This window comes from Salvelinus namaycush, chromosome 22 (genome assembly GCF_016432855.1).
Source record: "Salvelinus namaycush isolate Seneca chromosome 22, SaNama_1.0, whole genome shotgun sequence".
NCBI lineage: Eukaryota > Metazoa > Chordata > Actinopteri > Salmoniformes > Salmonidae > Salvelinus > Salvelinus namaycush.
Window position 1 is genome coordinate 6,756,701 of NC_052328.1, and position 18,552 is coordinate 6,775,252.

The following is an 18,552-nucleotide window of genomic DNA, read 5'->3' on the forward strand; positions in this document are numbered from 1 at the left end:
TTTACATACCTGGCTAGTAACCTGAAGTGGACTATGGCAAACTGTGAACATGTGTGTTTGTGCATGTGCTTGAGTGTGTGTGCGCCCGTCTGTGTCTGTCTGAATAATGCAGCAGCAGTAATATTAGAACTGAGCATGTGCAGGAGATGTCTGTCCCTCGCTATACCTCTACATCCCTCTAAACATATACCTCTCTCTCTCTCTCTCTCTCTCTCTCTCTCTCTCTCTCTCTCTCTCTCTCTCTCTCTCTCTCTCTCTCTCTGTGAGGAGGAGAGTGGGCAGGGCTGTAAGGACACTGGGCTAGTGAGACAGAAAGAGAACGGGAGAGAGAAAGGGGAAGGAAGAGAGAGTGTAACTGGAAAGGAGACAGAGAAAGAGAGGGAGAGTGGAAAGAGAGCCCGGGGGGTGCTTGCCCAGAAGGAGATTGGGTGGCAGTGAAGAGGAGAGATAGAGAAAGGGTGGTGCCTCAGTGAACAAGAAACAGGGTGAGGCAGCAGAGTGAGAGGAGAGAGCAGTGTGCGTGTGACTGAAGGGATCCAGACATGGGACTAGCACTGCAATGACAACCATGCTTAGCCCTAAAAACAGACAGACACGCAGGGGTAAGAACAATCTTTCATCTCTCCTCCCCTCTTTCTCTCTCTGCAGCATCTCAGCAGTATGCCGGTCTTGCTGTCTCACTCTCTCTGCGACTGTGATAGTAGCTGTGTCTCCATAATGCATGCAGCACACTTGATCTCTTAGTGTTTTGGCTGTGTGATAGTTTACTTCTGTATTTGGATGATATGATTATTGCATCTCCTTGGATGTGATAAAGACACTATCTGATGAGAGCTGTTCTTTCTTTTCCAGTCTCTGCTAGGCTCAATGAAGTTTATGGAATTGATAACAATTGATCAAGTATTCAGAATCCTTGACTTTTTCCACATTTTGTTACGTTAAAGCCTTATTCTAAAATTGATTTTAAAAAATATTGTCATCATCAATCTACACACGATACTCCATAATGACAAAGCAAAACAGGTTTTTAGCCACTCTTCAGTAAACGGCACATGACAGCCCGCTTGGAGTTTCCCAAAGGGGGCCTAAAGACTCTCAGACCATGAGAAACAATATTCTCTGGTCTGATGAAACCAAGGTTGAAATTCTTAGCTAGATAGCTTCTGGAGGAAACCTGGCACCATCTCTACGGATTAGCATGGTGGTGGCAGCATCATGCTGTGGGGATGTTTTTCAGTGGCATGGATTGGAAGACTAGTCAGGATCGAGGGAAAGATGAACGGAGCAAAGTTCATCTTTGGACCTCAGACTGGGGCGACCTTTCACCTTCCAACAGGACAACGACCCTAAGCACACAGCCAAGACAACGCAGGAGTGGCTTCGGGACAAGTCTCTGAATGTTCTTGAGTGGCCTAAACAGAGCCTGGACTTGAACCCAAACAAACATATCTGGAGACCTGAAAATAGCTGTGCAGCAACGCTCCCCATACAACCTGACAGAGCTTAAGAATGGGAGAAATTCCTCATATACAGGTGTGCCGAGCTTGTAGCGTCATACCCAAGAAGACTTGATGCTGTAATCACTGCCAATGGTGCTTTGTCATTATTGGGTATTTGGTGTAGATTGATGAGGGGGGAAAAAACTATTTAATACGTTTTAGAATAAGGCTGTAACGTAACAAAATGTGAAAAAAGTCAAGGGGTCTGAATACCTTGCGAAGACACTGTATCAAAATACACGTTCTACCACAGCGACCATGTTATTTTTGTGAAGCCCAATTGATTTTGAGTTCAGACATAAAGTTTATATGTGAAAAATATTTCTAAGATCAATACTTTCAGTTTATCCAAATTCACTTCACTTGCGCAAGAGAAGGAAGCTCGCGCTGCTCATGCTAGCACATACGCAGATCAAATACACTTCTGTAACTCTGATTAAGGTGTTTACATGTCTTAATCATTAGAAAGATTGCCCAGAAAACCTCACGCCAATTAAGATAAGCGGAGAAGGGTGTTTTACATGACTAATGACATACTCGGGCCTGCAGCCATAATCAGTTTAATATCAAATCGTTAGTGTACATGTAAACGTACTCCTTGAAAATTATACACTGTCTCCTTAAGAGCATATGTGAGTGAAGACATTGTTATGGACCTTGTATCTTCTAAAGAATCTATCATTTTTCCTTTATTTCTGTGCCCCCAAATGTTTAGATATATTGGTAAAGTAACCAGGTTGTTAACTAGCTAGCTAATGAGGTAACATGACTGAACAAGGTGTAGCCTAAACAAATGCCTGTGAGTGGTTTTGGAACGAACCCTTTTGTTCCACCAGGCACTGTGGTAGGTAGATACATTATTTTTTTACCAGCCAATACATTTATTTGCCATAATAACACCGGATTCGGATTTCTGAAACCGGTGGGACTGGTGTTTTGCTAGCAGTATTTCTGTACTGAATGCACAATAGCAGAGCTTGCAAAACAAAAGACCACCTGATTGTTACAAATGATCGTGATATCATATCATTCTACCAGTTAAGCCTACTTTGCAGTTAACATTTAATTTGGAAAGTTTTATGGGAAAGCCTTTAGAAATGACTGTTTCAGCATAACTAACTGGCTACACAAAGTGGTAGACACAGGTATTCCCATGTGTTACCTGTCAGAAAGTTGCAAAAAATGATTGCCAAGATAATCCACCCACCTGACAGGTGTGGCATATCAAGAAGCTGATTATACAGCATGATCATTATACAGGTGCACCTTGTGCTGGGGACAATAAAAGGCCACTCTAAAATGTGCAGTTTTTAGGGAGCAAAAATGTCCAACAGAGCTGTTGCCAGAGAATTGAATGTTCATGTCTCTACCATAAGCCGCCTCCAACGTTGTTTCAGAGAACTTGGCAGTACATCCAACCGGCCTCACAACCGCAGACCACGTGTAACCACGCCATCTCATGACCTCCACATCCGGCTTCTTCACCTGCGGGATCATATGAGCGTGGGGAGGGAGGTGCTCAGGATTATTTCTGTCTGTAATGAAGCCTTTTTGTGGGGAAAAACTAATTCTGATTGGCTGGGCCTGGCTCCCCAGTGGGAGGACCTGTTTCTTAAGTGGGTGGGCCCATGGCTGTGCCCATGCCCAGTCATATGGAATCCACAGATTAGGGCCTAATTAATTCATTTAAATTGACTGATTTCCTTCTATGAACTATAACTCAGTAAAATCTTTGAAATTGTTGCATGTTGCATTTATATTTTTGTTCAGTTTACAAATCACTGATGCATGCATTCTTTAAAGGTACAATGCAGCCATTTTTATCTCAATACCAAATAATTGCTATTTAACATTTAAGTACCTTACTGTGATTGCTTTCAATTAAAATACTAAAAAAGAAACCAAAATAGCTTCTTAGCAAAGAGCAATTTCTCAATCAAGAATTTTGCTAAGACTGTCTGGGAGTGGTCTGAGTGGCGCTGGCGAACCGGACACCCCTGCAGCCTCCGCAAGGCGTGGGGCCCACGAGCTCTGGGAGCCCATGCTCCTGTCATCATTGTCTATTTTTTATATAAATAATTTTAACAGTAACCCTCCAAAAAGTTTTTCATAAACCTTTTTTAATTTCCATATGTACTAGGAAGCTAAGTGTTTGTTTCTTGGGCTTGAAGAATGTGATCAAAGTGCCTCAGACCTTGAAAAAGAAATGATTGAACTGATTGAAAATAAGGGGATATTGTAGCGCTCTCAGTTCCATTACATTACACATAAGAGTCATTGGACAAAGGCATCTTCTGTATGGGGGAGTTTTATTAAGAGATGCAATGCTCGGTCTAAACATTAACACGTATCGTTTGCAGTACGGTTTTCGAAACATATCAGCGAGAAAATCATAAAAAAAGGTTCAATTGATACACACGGCCATATTTCCATGGTACAGCGCTTGTTTGCGGAAAACAGACAGAAGACAGAGTGGACTACCTGTGCTAATTAGCTATCTGTGTCTCCGAACACTTGCGTGTAAATAAAAGACTGACTCCACAAATGTGTTGTCAGCTGCAACTGTGTTAAAACCAGTTTAAACAGTGTACAATAAGTGTGTATTTTACATTTGTGAAATTATTTTGACGTGATATGAAAGTAGAGTGATTTATGTTTCTAGAACCATACCCCAATTGAGAATCGATTCACGTTTAGACAGAGTATTTGGCTGTTTTGGCTTCCAGAGCCAATTCACCCTTTAAACAGAACATGTAATGTCCTTGTGAAACTGGACAGAAAGGAGTGGTGCTTCAAATACAGCAGTTCTGGAACATCTTTAGTTCAGCCTCTTGCATTCACCTTAATTGCCAGCCTCAACAGGTTGCGGAAAGAGATTTACTGTAGGCTTTTGGAAGCTCTGGGCAAAGGGTGGCTACTTTGAAAAATTCAAAATATATTTTCATTTGTTTCACACTTTTTTGGTTACTACATGATTCCATATGTCTTATTTCATCGTTTTTATGTCTTCACTATTATTCTACAATATACTACAGAATATTATTTAGTTTATGTAAAGACAAGATTAAATCAAGAATAGTCTGATGGGTGACAATATTACCCTATCACTTGTACCCTTCCCCAGATCTGTGCCTCGACACAATCCTGTGTCTGAGCTCTATGGACAGTTCATTCAACCTCATGGCTTGGTTTTTGCTCTGACATGCACTGTCAACTGTGGGACCTTATATAGACAGGTGTGTGCCTTTCAAAATCATGTCCAACCAATTGAATTTACCACAGGTGGACTTCAATCAAGTTGTAGAAACGTCTCAAGGATGATCAATGGAAACAGGATGCACCTGAGCTCAATTTCGAGTCTCATAGCAAAGGTTCTGAATACTTAAGTAAATAAGGTATTTCAATTGTAGATTTTTTATACATTTGCAAAAATTTCTAAAAATATGTTTTCATTTTATCACTATGGGGTCTTTTGTGTAGATTGATGAGGATTTTTATTTCTTTAATCCATTTTAGAATAAGGCTGTAACGTAGCAAAATGTGGAAAAAGTCAAGGGGTCTGAATACTTTCCGAAGGCACCTTAGGTATAAAACACAGTTAAATCAAGTTTATGACTGCACTGGTCCTTTAATATTATTTACATGTAGCCTTTGAAGTGAATGAATCAGCACTCACTTTTTCAGAAACAACTGTAAAGTGAAGCCTATCATTACAACAGTTATTATCTAGGTGATTTTCTTCCCAGGTCGCACAGCATTATATCTAGGAGCATGTGCAACCAAAATGGTCGCACTTTAGAGCCCTGGTTACGGATATGCATACATATGCATCTTACAGTGTACAATTCCACACTAGGGAGTTATAGTTATTGATTAATGAAATATATGGTTGCTTGGCCCTCTTATCTCAGAAGGATATTTCTATATTTCAATAGAAGACGGAGCTGATCATAGTGTACTGTACATACTACGTCGAGATGTTGTATTTATTCCCGGTGATGAATTGTAGTTGTGGCTATGTGACATGTAGGACCTACTACTGCTGTATATCACAGCTTACTACTACTGTCAGGGCTAAAAGTGTCCATCACAACAGCTGAGTGATAAACATAGTTCCTCTCACACGGTACTAATAACTGACGCAGTAGACAGCTCCAGGCCTACAGGCAGGCAGACCTGCCCACAGCGTGACATACCTCATGCATGACTGGATGGACATGGATATGGAGACAGTAAATCACGAGACTGAGACTAGGCACAGACTGTATGATGTACTACCACTTAACTCTTGCTCTTGTCGTTCATCCACTCACACTGCTATTTGAAGAAGGTTTTACTTGAAAAGATTGTGATCGGTGGTTATTTTACCTACCAAATGTGTTGTGAAATACACGTCATCTATTGCGATCATGACTCTGCAAAATACAAGAGAGAGGTGGAGAGCGAGAGATGGAGAGAGAGCTCAGCCCTGAGCTGTCCTCAGCAGAAACAGGGATGCAATTAACAAGAAAAATATAAATAATTTATTCTCTCTCTGTCTCATCTTGCTCTCTCTCTCAGCCTGACACTGAGGTTTATCCGATACACCAGTGTCTGATGTGTAATTTCTCTTTTAATCAGTCTGTTATGGTTGTTCTGAGCTGTTGGAGAGACAAATAGGACCTCTACAAGCATTTATATCTACGCAATTGGAGGGTTTTGCTTCAACTTTATTTCAACATACCTGATCCTATAATCATCTGCCCCATTGGCTGTATCAGGTGTGTTAGAGCAGGGCTAGAGCAAAAGCCTGGACAGTCAGTAGCTCTCCAGGATGGTTTTCAATTACTGATAATAGACCGGTCCAGGTAGTAATGGATAAATCAGCATGCGTGGCTCAGACTCTGGGATCAGCCTGCTCTCATATTATAGGGACCTCAGTGAATAGAGGTTAGGGATGCTCTAGCTGTGTGTGCCTTCGTACATGCATAGGTTATGTGTGTGTTCATCTCTGTGGAGAATGAACTAGGATTCAGGTGTGTTAGAGCAGGGCTCCAGCAGCTGAGGGTTGTCCATCCCTGATAATAGACTGGTCCAGTTGATAATGAATAGATCATTATGCATGGCTCAGACACTGGAATCCGACTGTTCTCATAGGGACCTCAGTGGAGAATGATTAGGGATGGTGTGTGTGCGTGTGTGCGTGCATCCGTGCGTGTGTTTGTCTGTATATAGGTTATATGTGTCTGTGTTCATGTTTCTCTCCCCTCCCCCATCTCGAACTCTCCAGCCCGCTCTAAGAGCATGGTGCTGGGCCGCTGCAGTTCTCCTCTAGGCCAGGAGATGACGCTGAAGGCCGGCTGGCTGAAGAGACAGAGGAGCATCATGAGGAACTGGCAACTACGGTGGTTCGTTCTCCACACTGACGCACTGTACTTCTATAAGGACCAGGATGAGACTAAACCTCAGGTATCCTACACTCTAGTTTAATGCACATACTCAGGACACTTTCAAGTCACTCTACATATATCAAGACTAAAGGAGACGATGGAGTCTATAATGTTTCGTGACATTTCTGTGATGTTTTTCATGCACAGCACGTCTTCCTTCCCTGTGCTTTAAGTGATTTCCATTTCAAACAGAGTTAAGTAATGTTTCTGTTTGATTATAGCAAACCACACAATGCTCTACCTTTAATACTGTGTTCTCTCTCTCTCTCTCTCTCTCTCTCTCTCTCTCTCTCTCTCTCTCTCTCTCTCTCTCTCTCTCTCTCTCTCTCTCTCTCTCTCTCTCTCTCTCTCTCTCTCTCTCTCTCTCTCTCTCTCTCTCTCTCTCTCTCTCTCTCTCTCTCTCTCTCAGGGATACATCATTCTCCAGGGCAGTCAGGTCAGTGAGCTGTTGGCCAATCAGGATGAAGCTGGTCGCCACCTGTTTGAGATTGGTCCAGGTAAGAAACCATGGAGATCATCTAAACCCTCCCTCTGATGATGTGCTTCCTGGTTCAAATCAAATTGTATTCATCACATGCTTCTTAAACAACAGGAGTAAACTAACAGTGAAATGTTTACTTACAACATTGCAGAGAGAAAGAAAATAGAGAAACTATAGAAAAGTAAAACACATACTAAAAGTAACAATAAATACACAAGTAATGTGTGGCTATATACACAGGCTATCAGTACCATGTCGATGTGCAGGAGTATGAGGTAATTGAGGTAGATACAGCAGGAGCGTATGTGATGAGTCAAAAAAGTTAGTGCAGGGTCAATGCAGATAGTCTTGGTAGCTACAGATGAAGTCGTAAGTTTACATACACCTTAGCCAAATACATTTAAACTCAGTTTTTCACAATTCCTGACATGTGATCCTAGTAAAATTCCCTTTCTCAGTTAGGATCACCACTTTATTTTAAGAATGTGGAAAGTCAGAATAATAGTAGAGAGAATTATTTATTTCAGCTTCTATGTCTTTCATCACATTCCCAGTGGGTCAGAAGTTTACATACACTCAATTAGTATTTGGTAGCATTGCCTTTAAATTGTTTAACTTGAGTCAAACGTTTCAGGTAGCCTTCCACAAGCTTCCCACAATAAGTTGGGTGAATTTTGGCCCATTCCTCATGACAAAGCTGGTGTAACTGGGTCAGGTTTGTAGGCCTCCTTGCTTGCACATGCTTTTTCAGTTCTGCCTAAAAATTTTCTATGGGATTGAGGTCAGGGCTTTGTGATGGCCACTCCAATACCTTGACTTTGTTGTCCTTAAGCCATTTTGCCACAACTTTGGAAGTATGCTTGGGGTCATTGTGCATTTGGAAGACCCATTTGCAACCAAGCTTTAACATCCTGACTGATGTCTTGAGATGTTGCTTCAATATATCCACATAATTTTCCTCACTCATGATGCCATCTATTTTGTGAAGTGCACCAGTCCCTCCTGCAGCAAAGCACCCCCACAACATGATGCTGTGCTTCATGGTTGGGATGGTGTTCTTCGGCTTGCAAGCCTCCCCCTTTTTCCTCCAAACATAACGATGGTCATTATGGCCAAACAGTTATATTTTTGTTTCATCAGACCTGAGGACATTTCGCCAAAAAGTACGGTCTTTGTCCCCATGTGCAGTTGCAAACCGTAGTCTGGCTTTTTTATGGCGGTTTTGGAGCAGTGGCTTCTTCCTTGCTGAGCGGCCTTTCAGGTTATGTCGATATAGGACTCGTTTTACTGTGTCCTCCAGCATCTTCACAAGGTCCTTTGCTGTTGTTCTGGGATTGATTTCCACTTTTCGCACCAAAGTACGTTCATCTCTAGGAGACAGAACGCGTCTCCTTCCTGAGCGGTATGACGGCTGCGTGGTCCCATGGTGTTTATACTTGCGTACTATTGTTTGTACAGATGAACGTGGTACCTTCAAGCATTTGGAAATTGCTCCCAAGGATGAACCAGACTTTTGGAGGTCTACAATTTTTCTTCTGAGTTCTTGGCTGATTTCCTTTGATTTTCCCATGATGTCAAGCAAAGAGGCACTGAGTTTGAAGGTAGGCCTTGAAATACATCCACAGGTACACCTCCAATTGATTCAAATGATGTCAATTAGCCTATCAGAAGCTTCTAAAGCCATCATTTTCTGGAATTTTCCAAGCTGTTTAAAGTCACAGTCAACTTAGTGTATGTAAACTTCTCACCCACTGGAATTGTGATACAGTGAGTTATAAGTGAAATAACATGTCTGTAAACAATTGTTGGAAAAGTCCTAACCGACTTTCCAAAACTATAGTTTGTTAACAAGAAATTTGTGGAGTGGTTGAAAAACGAGTTTTAATGACTCCAACCTAAAGTGTATGTAAACTTCCAACTTCAACTGTATATAGTATTTTATACCATCTATTGCATCTTACATATGCCGCTCTGTCATTGCTCATCCATATATGTACATGTATATATTCTTATTCCATTCCTTTACTTAGATTTGTGTGTATTCGGTAAATGTTGTGGAATTGTTAGATTACATGTTAGATATTGCGGCACTATCGGAACTAGAACTGAAACTAGGAACTAGGAACGAGAACTGGAACTCGCTATCGCTATTTTACTGCTGCTCTTTAATTACTTGTTACTTTAATCTCTTATTCTTTTCCATATTTTTTTAAAATTGCATTGTTGGTTAGCGGCTTGTAAGTAAGCATTTCACTGTCGTATTCGGCGCATGTGACTAATAAAATTTGATTTGATTTTAGAAGCACAAGCATTTCGCTACACTCGCAATATCAGGCAGGGGTAGGCCATCATTGCAAATAAGAATTTGTTCTTAACTGACTTGCCTAGTTAATAAATAAAGGTTAAATAAAAAAATATATAATAATAGATTGATATTAGGAGCAGAACATCTTATATTTTAGTAATTTAGCAGACGCTCTTATCCAGAGCTTGCATTCATCTTAAGATAGCTTGGTGGGACAACCCCATATCACAGCACAGAAAGTACATTTTTAAATTTTTCAGTAGAGTCAGAGCTAGTGCTGGTTGTTTTTTTGTTTTTGGGGGGGGGTCGTGATGAAGAGGAGGTTGGGTGGCAGAAGAGAGTGCTCGGGTTGGGGTGTAGGGTTTGACCATAGCCTGAAGGTAGGGAGGGGCAGTTCCTCTTGCTGTTCCGTATGCATGCACCATGGTCTTGTAGTGGATGCAAGCTTCAACTGGAAGCCAGTGGGACTTGGGAAGGTTGAAAACCAGGCGGGCTGCAGTGCTCTGGATAAGTGGCAGAGGCCTGATGGCACAAGCGGGAAGCCCAGCCAACAGCGAGTTGCAGTAGTCCATATGGGAGAGAACAAGTGCCTAGATTAGGACCTGCGCCGCTTCCTGTGTGAGGTAGGGTCATACTCTACAGATGTTGTAGAGCATGAACCTGCAGGAGTGGGTCACTGCTTTGATGTTTGCAGAGAACGACAGGGTGTTGTCCAGGGTCACACCAAGGTTATTTGCACTCTGGGAGGGCGACACTATGGAGAGGTCTTTGAGTGGCAGGCCTTCCCCGGGAGGAACAGCAGTTCCGTCTTGTCGAGTTTGAGCTTGAGGTGGTGGGCCGACATCCAAGTTGAGATATCTGCCAGGCACGCAGAGATGCATGTCTCCACCTGGGTGTCAGAAGGGGGGAAGGAGAAAAGTAGTTGAGTGTCATCCGCATAGCAATGATTGGAGAGACCATGTGAGGATATGACGGAGCCTAGTGACTTGGTGTATAGAGAGAAGAAGAGAGGGCCTAGAATTGAGGCTGGGGGACACCAGTAGGGAGAGTACGTGGTGCAGACACAGATCCTCTCCATGTCACCTGGTAGGAGTGGCCTGCCAGGTAGGATGCAATCCAAGAGTGTGCAGAGCCTGAGACGCCCATCCCTGAGAGGGTGGAGGGGAGGATCTGATGGTTCACAATGTCACTGGCATAAGTTGCACCACCAACATCTAGTGGTCTGCTCAGAAAAATACAAAGATTAGCACAACTGTTAAAGGCTCTTTGTATGGCACATAAGCACAGAGCATTGCATGATGACACTGACAATACCAATGACAACGTACTATGTAGATGGCATCCGTGCTAAAGACAAGCACTGTGCTCATGAAGACATCAACAGTGCACTCTGCATATAGTTACCAATGACAATGTACTACGCATACAGAATCAATTTCCACCTGCCATACTTGATGCTAGTGGTTCATGCGTTGTTTCTAAATCCCCTCAGAGACTGAAGAGTAAGTGTTTAAATGTACACTGTTGGCGTTATGTCGGTTGCTCACACAGGTTGTGCGTGTGTGTGTGTGTGTGTTTGCAGGAGGCAGTGGAGAGAAGGATCGTTCAGGTCTGAGCGAGTCTTTCCTGTTGATGGCTAAGTCTCAGAGTGACATGGAGGAATGGGTCAGAGCCATACGGAGAGCTATATGGGCCCCGCTAGGAGGAGGTAACACACACAAACACACACACACACATGCTCATACACACACTCACACACACACAGACACACACGCACAGAAAACACACACATACTCACACACAAATACACACACAGACACACACGCACAGAAAACACACACATACTCACACACAAATACACACACAGACACACACGCACAGAAAACACACACATACTCACACACAAATACACACACAGACACACACGCACAGAAAACACACACATACTCACACACAAATACACACTCAGACACACACGCACAGAAAACACACACATACTCACACACAAATACACACACAGACACACACGCACAGAAAACACACACATACTCACACACAAATACACACACAGACACACACGCACAGAAAACACACACATACTCACACACAAATACACACACAGACACACACGCACAGAAAACACACACAAACACGTAACGTCCTGTAAGAGCCAGTTGATTGTGTGTGTGTGTGTGTGTGTTCTTGGAATCTGGGTGTCATTGCTCTAGGTATTTTTGGGCAGCATTTAGAGGAGACAATGCAGTGTGAGAGTGGGTGTGGCAGCAGCAGCAAGCCTCTGGTGCCTCTGCTGGTGCAGCAGTGTGTGTGTTTTATACACCAGCACGGCCTAACGGAGGAGGGGCTGTTCAGAATGCCTGGACAAACCAATCACGTACGAGAGCTGCAGGACGCCTTTAACTGCGGGGAGAAACCACTGTTTGGCAGGTAGAAGTACTTTCCCTTTACATCAACTTTTCCTTTACAGGTCACAGAATAACACAATGTAAAACACAACCTATTGGGGGGCTCCAGAGTGGCGCAGCGGTCTAAGGCACTGCATCTCAGTGCTAGAGGCGTCACTACAGACTCTGGTTCGATTCCAGGCTGTATCACAACCGGCTGTGATTGGGGGTCCCAAAGAGCTGCGCATAATTGGCCCAGCGTCGTCCGGGTTAGGGTTTCGCCGGGGAAGGCAGTCATTGTAAATAAGAATTTGTCCTTAACTGACTTGCCTAGTTAAATAAAGGTTTAAATATTTTTTTTACAAAAACACAACACAGACAGGTAGATGAGCTCTATTGTAAATCAGTCATAATTCTTATCTTTAACAGTAACACTGATGTCCACACGGTGGCGTCCCTGCTGAAGCTGTACCTCAGAGAGCTGCCAGAGCCTGTGGTGCCTTTCAACAAATACACAGAGTTCCTCTCCACTGCTCAGCTCCTGGCCAAGGACCAGGAGGAGGTGTGTGTGTGCGTGTGTGTGTGTCTGTGTGTCTGTGTGTGTGTCTGTGTCTGTGACTGTGTGTGTGTGTGTGTGTGTGTGTGTGTGTGTGCGCGCACACGTGACACACATGTGCCCCTTTTCAAAGTAGTAATGCTCTCATTCAAACCCTAATGAATAATGATATTGGGACTTTCTCTTTTTGAAGGGGATCCTTGAGCTGGGCAGGCAGTTGAAGAGTCTTCCTCAGGTCAACTACAACCTCCTCAGCTACATCTGCAGGTAAAAAATATGCTCTACCAGACGGTTGAGTTGCCCATTAAAGGAATGCTATTAAGTCTAAGCTAGTGATAATGGGCAATAAAGACATATTTTTATGGGATTTTCTTTGTCTGTGCAAATATAATAAATTTTAAAAATCCATATCATTATTTACTGTCTGCCTATTATCTTCAATATGTTTCATAATATCATTCCGTACATGTCATTAAAAATGTAAATGCAATACATTTACATGCATTTGAATATTCAGATTTTGACACACAAATGTAGCATATTTTATTCATATTTAATATCCTTATATAACTAAGCTTATCTTCCATTATAAGTAAATTAAGCAGATAACTATTGAAGTCTAGCTTGCTACAATGAATCAGCCAGAATTCCTCATTCAAAACAAATTCGTCGGAACATTGGGTACTTCCGGCGCCTTGATGACCACTTCCACTCTCCGCTACATTCTGCTGTAGGTCGTCGTTGTAAATTAACGTTGTTGTTTTTTTTTTAAAGTATATTCAAATTCCAATACAGTTTACTCTAATTGGGCAGCTCAACCTGCTGGTTGAGATGTTTGCCCTGTGTTATCTATCAAAGTTTAAGTCATGTAAACAAAAATGATTCATTTATGGCCTAAATACACATATTTTGCAGAACAATCATTTTTCCGATTTCTTTTTTCTTGGTGTGCCAGTTAAAGGGTTAAAGACATCATCTAACACTAGAAATAGATGTTTAATGGCATCGACAGGCAGCTGAGACAGCAGAATGAGGCAGATCACACAGACCGTGGCAACAGCATGACTCACCACCACTTCTCATACTGTATCTGTCTCAGGTTGAATCATACCGAACATACAAGAGTTGAGATATTCAGACAGTCTTGGAGGAAATAAAATGTTCCTTCAGGGGGCTATTTATATTTCTATATTATTCTTATATTCTTATATTATTATTTTTGTGCGTGCATATATGCGTGTGTGTGCTTGCATGTGTGCATGTGTGTATGTGCACTACAGATTCCTAGATGAGGTCCAGTCCCACTCAAGTCAGAACAAGATGAGTGTTCAGAACCTGGCCACTGTGTTCGGACCCAACATCTTCCGACCAAAGATGGAGGACCCACAAATCATGATGGAGGGTAGATACCAGCACATTTTTCTCTGTGATGACACGTGCTATGAGCAAACTAACCATAACATTTCACATAGAGGGGATTTGTTCAAGTTGAAACTTTTATTTTACAATATCAGTGAGAAGGAGGCATTGTTTAACCAGAGTTTAAAGCCATGTCATGTATTTCTCAGCCAACCAGTAGCCCTGCCACTTTTTTGCTATAATCTGTGGGATGAGGCTGGAGAAAGCATTTTCATTGTCTGGTGTTAGGTTCTGAACAAACTGAGTAAAAACTCTAGGAAAAAACAACTAGGAAAAGCTGAAACCAAGTTTATTCACCCACTGCGTCAAACAGCTGCAAAGACAAAGATATGTTTACACCAGCACATATATTTATACCCTCCTACTAGGAATATTCAACTCCTTGCACATCTAGACAGCCAATAAATACTTTGTTGCTAGTCAGGAACTTAACTGGTTCCTCTCAATGGTGTAGCCATGGCCCTGCCTCATGCTAGAACCTTCGTGGGCATGGAAGTATATGTGTGTGGGATAGGACTGTTCCTTCTCACTTCATCTGACCTGACCTCGGGCCGAATTCCTTGATCCTCTCTAATCCACGGCTGTCCTAATTTATCAGTGACTGAAACCCTTTGCCTCCCTCCTTAGGAGCCATGAGATTGAACAATATCATGTTTTGACAGAATGCAAACTTTCTGCACTCCCCCCTCCTCACGCAGTAACTTTCCATACACCTAGTTCTTATCCCCCCTCCATGGACCCCAACATATACATGTAAAGTAATCAATAAGTTCTAGTATGGAAACATGAAAAAATATATATTTCAAGCTAGAATCCCACACTGGAAAAGGGGTACATACAAATCCTCTAAATAACGATTTGCTTTTTATTGCACCCTGCAGGCAGTTCCCAGGTGCAGCACCTGATGACTGTACTGATCAGTGAACACTGTCGTCTGTACCAGGGGCAGGCAGAGACTCCCAGGCAGGACCAATCTGCCCCTCCTCCAACTCCCTATCCCCGGATCCCCCCGATTCAGCGCTGCAGTGTGGAATGGAACTCACAGGAGGACATCCCGCCCCCCAACCCCGCCAAGGACTATCCATCCCTGGGACAGACCCCTACCACCCCAAGTCAGGAACCACTTCAACCCCTCCCGACCTCCACAGTGTCCTCTCTTGACACTGACCACCCTGGATCAACCCCCAAGGAAAGAACAGAGGGGGATTCTGAGGGAATGAATGGTGGAAGAACAGAAGAAAAGACGGAGAGGAAGAGTGAGGGAAAGAGCCAAATAAAGGTCTCGGGTGGTAGTGGCGCAGACCTCGGTCCCAGTAAGCAGTCCAAAAGCCAGTCTTCATGGAGGTCCTCTTTGAAGGGCAGGTCCGGGTCAGGGGGGGTAAGGGGGAAGTTGGGGGGGTCAGCAGTTGATGTGTCGACAGTCACCGGAGGCCATTGGCTGATGAATGGCCTGACGTCCTTCCGGAGTCACCGGCGGACCGCTTCGACCGGCGAACGACTCAAAGAGTCCTCGCTTTGCCTGAAAGAGACACATATAGATTCTCTGCTAGACTCATATACTGAGTCCTCTTTGTTGCTAAAAGACTCTTCACACTCCCAAAGAAGCACCCTAAAAGACTCAGCTCCTTTAGATATAGACTCCTCCTGTTCTACTATAGTCCCCTCCTATCCCAAAATAAAGCCCTCCCTATCTGTCAGAAACTCCCCCCATTCCAACAGGCTCTCGACCTATGACAACGTTATTGTCACTCCCTGCAGTCTGAGCTTGCCAATTGGCAGCCCCTCCCCCTGGACCTCTTGTGAGATCCCGTTGGCTGAATCTACAGGAATTGAGCACGACACACTGATTTCTGATTTAGGGTCAGGGCAGGCTGTGGCGGGGTCCTCGGTGGCTGGGGGCAGTAGCTCTCCTCTAGAACTGTGTGTGAGCAGCGCTGAGGGTGACTCTGGGGATGATATCACAGGTCAGAGGTCAGGGGTCAATGAGGGTCTGTTGACAGAGTTGAAGGAGGAGCTGAGGAGACAGAGGATCAGCTATGAGACACGCATACACAAGTAAGAACTAGCTTGTGTTCTTGTTGATATGGCAATGTTATGTTGTGGTGTTTGTGTATATGTGAGTGTGTGCACGTACATGCATGCGTGCACATCCACGCGTGTGTGTCTGCTGTACTCTCTAGCCTCTCTCTCTTTATGTTCTCAGATTAGAGGATTCGTGTTCAGGTCTTCGTCTCCAGTCTGGTCGTTTAGAAGAGGATCTAGGCCAGGAGAAGAAGAGGTTATTCATGATGGAGATCCGACTGGGGAACTCGGAACGCGCAAGGCAAGATGCTGAGAGCCGGAATGTTCTCCTGCAGAAAGAGATGGAAGAGTTATTTGCTACACTGGGGAACCTGACCACTGGCACAGATACCAGCTAGACCTGAGCAGACAGCGTTAGCCCACCGAGCAAAAGCCTACCCGCTGGGCACAAACTGGATGACTCACTGTTGTTTCAACATAATACGTCAACGTATAGCGACATGGAATTTATGTGGGAAATACATGAGATTTGGAAAAAAGTAACGAACGTAAAATGTGGTTTTGAGGGTGAAATTTCAAACACAGGATTATGTCATCATGGTAACCAAATGTCAACATAGACCAACCTTGTATAACATATGTTGAACTTGTACCTTTAAGAAAACATCAGATCTTCAACCTTATATCCACAATCAAAAAAATAACTATAGGCTGGGCAGCACCTCCTACTGGATAATTTACCTATGACTACCCTTTGGTCTACCATCCAGGGTTTTAACCAAACCCTGCGTAACTATGATATTTGTCACTGACTATCACCAATGTGCTATTGCGAGAATGATTGTTGAGAGATCTCCACTTATTCCACAAACTGGAATTAAAGCCAGACTAAATCAGTGGCACAGACGGAACTATCCAAGCAGAAGACACATCTCCTTCAAATGTTGATATTTGGTTGTGTTGACAAATCAAACACAATTCAATGTCACTTTTGAAATACTATAAATAGCCAATAAACTTGTCGACAAATTAACAAATATATATGTTGGATTCACTTCTCCAACTCAACCAAAAATAAAAGTTAAAGAATGGGATTAAGCCAGTGGCTCAGATGCAACTATCCAAGAAGTAGATACATCTCCTAACACAATTCAATATGGGCCCGATTCAGACTTAGGAAAGGCGTACACACTTTTCAGTAGTTCCTATTCAGATTTACCTTATGCAGGTGCGTAACGGGCTTTGCAGGTGTGGTTCCCTTGCACGCTCAGAATAAATGTAATTCAACTGCTGAAAACCCTCCCACTTGCTAGCTAACAGATTTTTTTGTGGAGTTTTCATTGAATAGGGTTTTCAGTACCTTACCCCTTTAAATTAGGTGTACCTTTTAATTTTAATTTTCTCAACAGACTCACTATTCAGAGCCCTTGGCTTTTTCCACATTTTGTTACGTTACAGCCTTATTCTAAAATTGATTAAATAGGTTTTTCCCCCTCATCAGTCTACACACAATATCCCATAATGACAAGGCAAAAACAGTTTTTTTTGTGCAAATTTATATTTTTAAAAAAAAGGAAATATCACTTTTACATAAGTATTCAGACCCTTTACTCAGTACTTTGTTGAAGCACCTTTTGCAGCGATTACAGCATCAATTATTATTCGGTATGACGCTACAAACTTGGCACACTTGTATTTGGGGAGATTCTCCCATTCTTCTCTGCAGATCCTCTCAAGCTCTGTCAGGTTGGATGGGGAGAGCTATTTTCGGGTCTCTCCAGAGATGTTTGATCGGGTTCAAGTCCGGGCTCTGGCTGGGCAACTCAGGGACATTCAGAGACTTGTCCCGAAGACCCTCCTGTATTGTCCTGAATGTGTGCTTAGGCTCTGAGGTCCTGAGCGCTCTGGAGCAGGTTTTCATCAAGGATCTCTCTGTACTTTGCTCTGTTCATCTTTGCCTCGATCCTGACTAGTCTCCCAGACACTTCCGCTGAAAAACATCACCACACCATGATGCTGCCACCCCCATGGGATGGTGCCAGGTTTTCTCCAGACGTGACGCTTGGCATTCAGGCCAAAGAGTTCAATCTTGGTTTCATCAGACCAGAGAATCTTGTTTATCTTGGTCTGACAGTCTTTAGGTGCCTTTTGACAAACTCCAAGCGGGCTGTCATGTGCCTTTTAATGAGGAGTGGCTACCATCTGGCCACTCTACCATAAAGGCCTGATTGGTGGAGTGCTGCAGAGATGGTTATCCTTATGGAAGGTTCTCCCATCTCCACAGAAGAACTCTAGAGCTCTGTCAGAGTGACCATCGCGTTCTTGGTCACCTCCCTGACCAAAGCCCTTCTCCCACAATTGCTCAGTTTGGCCGGGTGGCCAGCTCTAGGAAGAGTCTTGGTGGTTCCAAACTTCTTCCATTTAAGGATGATGGAGGCC

General features: G+C 43.2%; 1 protein-coding gene across 1 annotated transcript; it reads left to right on the plus strand.

The window, feature by feature from the left end:
• The first annotated feature begins 559 nt into the window (after positions 1-559).
• Positions 560-17,511, plus strand: arhgap22 (Rho GTPase activating protein 22). Its single transcript, XM_038960122.1, has 10 exons — positions 560-602; positions 6,769-6,947; positions 7,338-7,425; positions 11,297-11,422; positions 11,943-12,159; positions 12,546-12,678; positions 12,866-12,939; positions 13,953-14,074; positions 14,973-16,146; positions 16,295-17,511. The coding sequence occupies exons 1-10, from the start codon at positions 560-562 to the stop codon at positions 16,509-16,511; spliced, it is 2,373 nt and encodes a 790-aa protein (XP_038816050.1). The 3' UTR covers positions 16,512-17,511.
• The last annotated feature ends 1,041 nt before the right edge of the window (positions 17,512-18,552 follow it).